Below are 2,025 nucleotides of genomic sequence, written 5' to 3' on the forward strand. Positions count from 1 at the left end.
AAGGTGAGCGCGACCACAGGGAATCCTCCGGCAAGGCCAGCCCCGCCGGGGTTTTGTGCTGCAGCCTCGTGGCTCCAAATCGAAACATCCTGAGGGGTTTTTATTGCCGGTGCGAGACGCTGAGCTGGCAAAGCTCAGCATGGCGAGGTGCGCGGGGATGCGGGGTGCCACGCCGCGAGCGCGGAGCCTTCCCCTCTTTGCAGATCCTCCTCCGAGCCACCGTGTTCGCCCGCATGTCGCCTGAGCAGAAGGCGCAGCTGGTGTCCAGCCTGCAGGAGCTCAAGTGAGTCCCTCCAGCCCTGGGGAGGGAGGACAGAGGAGGGCAGGGGGCTTACTCCTCTGCCCGGAGACTTCTCTTGTGTGCTGGAGCGGTTGGCAGCCGCTGAATCACCTCCTGCCCTCCCCCAGACCCTGCATACGGGGCTGCAGTGGGGCTTTTCCCCTGTCCCGTCGTGACATACCGGCTCCCTTCTCGCCGCAGCTACTGCGTGGGGATGTGCGGGGACGGGGCCAATGACTGCGGGGCTCTGAAGGCGGCCGACGTGGGCATCTCGCTGTCGGAGGCAGAGGCGTCGGTGGCCTCACCGTTCACCTCCCGTGTGGCCACCATCGAGTGCGTGCCCACTGTCATCCGGTGAGCTGCTGGGAACCGGGCAGAAAAACCGAGGCGGGTCTCCTGAGTGCCTTTGTCCCCTCTCTGGGACAGCTCGTGGGAAGGGTGTTGTGGGTGGTGGGTGAGTCCTGCTTGCTCTCTGCAGGGAGGGCAGGTGCTCACTGGTCACCTCCTTCGGCGTCTTTAAGTACATGGCCCTGTACAGCCTGGTGCAGTTTGTGTCCGTGCTGCTGCTCTACACGGTGAGTCCCTGCGGCACTCAGGGATGCCTCTGGGTCACCTCATCCTGGCTGGGTGGTTGCTAGCCCTCCCCACCACTGAGAGCGGCTGCTTTCTCCCGCCCAGATCAACACCAACCTGAGCGATTTCCAGTTCCTCTTCTTCGACCTGATCATCACCACCACCGTGGCAGTGCTGATGGGTCGCACTGGTCCTGCCCAGGAGCTGGGAGTGGAGCGTCCCCAAGGGGCGTTGATCAGCGTCCTCGTGCTGGGCAGCCTGCTCCTCCAAACCGCTTTGCTCATCACCGTGCAGGTCCTCAGCTACTACATCACCATCTCGCAGAGCTGGTAAGGGACCCGCCTCATCGGGGATTGGGACCCATGTGCTCCTGGAGAGCAAGAGGTCGGCGTTTAAAGCCCCTCTTGCTTTGTCTGACCCTCTGCCTTCTCCCCGGCCTGCCTCAGGTACGTGCCGCTGAACAGCACGGTGATGGCTCCCCAAAACCTGCCCAACTATGAGAACACGGTCCTCTTTTGTGTCACCGGCTTCCAGTACCTCATCCTGGCCGTCGCCATGTCCAAGGGCTACCCGTTTCGGGAGCCGCTCTACACCAACGGTGAGGGTGATGCTGGCCACGTGGATGAAGAGAGACATCAAGCCTTCATCCTCTTCCTCAACCCTCTTCCTTCTCGCCCTCAGTGCTCTTCTTGTTAGTCCTTCTCCTCCTCTTCGGCCTCATGATCTGGCTGACCCTCTACCCACTGGGCTTCCCCAAAACCCTGCTCAACTTGAAGGGCATTGATGACTTGAACTTCAAGCTGCTGCTGCTGGGGATCGCTGCCCTCAACTTCTTCGCCGCTTTCGTGCTGGAGGTAGGTCAGCCCAGGGTGGGCATTGAGCAGAGGGACACACGTTGTCCTCCTGTCTGTCCCAGCAACCCTTTTTGCAGGAGCTGTGGGCACAGGAGGAGCAGAGCTCACTCAGCATCGGCTCTGCCCTCTCCTTGGGGTCTGCTGCCTCCTCAAAACCTGTTCTCCCCCTCATCTTTGCTGCAGACAGCCCTGGACCACGGCTTGCTCGGCTGCCTCCGCAAGCTGCGCCGAAAGAAAGTGTCCAAGAAGCTTTTCAAGAGGCTGGAGAAGGAGCTGAGCCAGCAGCAGCCACCCTGGCCGCCCCTTAACGAACCGCTC

General features: G+C 61.8%; 1 protein-coding gene across 1 annotated transcript in view; it reads left to right on the forward strand.

Annotated features, from left to right (window-relative positions):
* ATP13A2 (ATPase type 13A2) overlaps positions 1 to 2,022 on the forward strand; it is a gene marked incomplete at its 3' end in the record, with an annotated part of 11,925 nt that extends 9,903 nt beyond the window's left edge. The window contains exons 24-30 of the mRNA XM_010134556.1: positions 204 to 283; positions 482 to 634; positions 759 to 855; positions 959 to 1,182; positions 1,300 to 1,451; positions 1,535 to 1,707; positions 1,891 to 2,022. Of these exons, the coding sequence (XP_010132858.1) occupies positions 204 to 283; positions 482 to 634; positions 759 to 855; positions 959 to 1,182; positions 1,300 to 1,451; positions 1,535 to 1,707; positions 1,891 to 2,022 (1,011 nt within the window). The remainder of the gene's footprint in view (positions 1 to 203; positions 284 to 481; positions 635 to 758; positions 856 to 958; positions 1,183 to 1,299; positions 1,452 to 1,534; positions 1,708 to 1,890) is intronic.
* Between the last annotated feature and the right edge of the window lie 3 nt (positions 2,023 to 2,025).

This window comes from Buceros rhinoceros, unplaced genomic scaffold, assembly GCF_000710305.1.
Source record: "Buceros rhinoceros silvestris isolate BGI_N320 unplaced genomic scaffold, ASM71030v1 scaffold27430, whole genome shotgun sequence".
Taxonomy (NCBI): Eukaryota; Metazoa; Chordata; class Aves; order Bucerotiformes; family Bucerotidae; genus Buceros; species Buceros rhinoceros.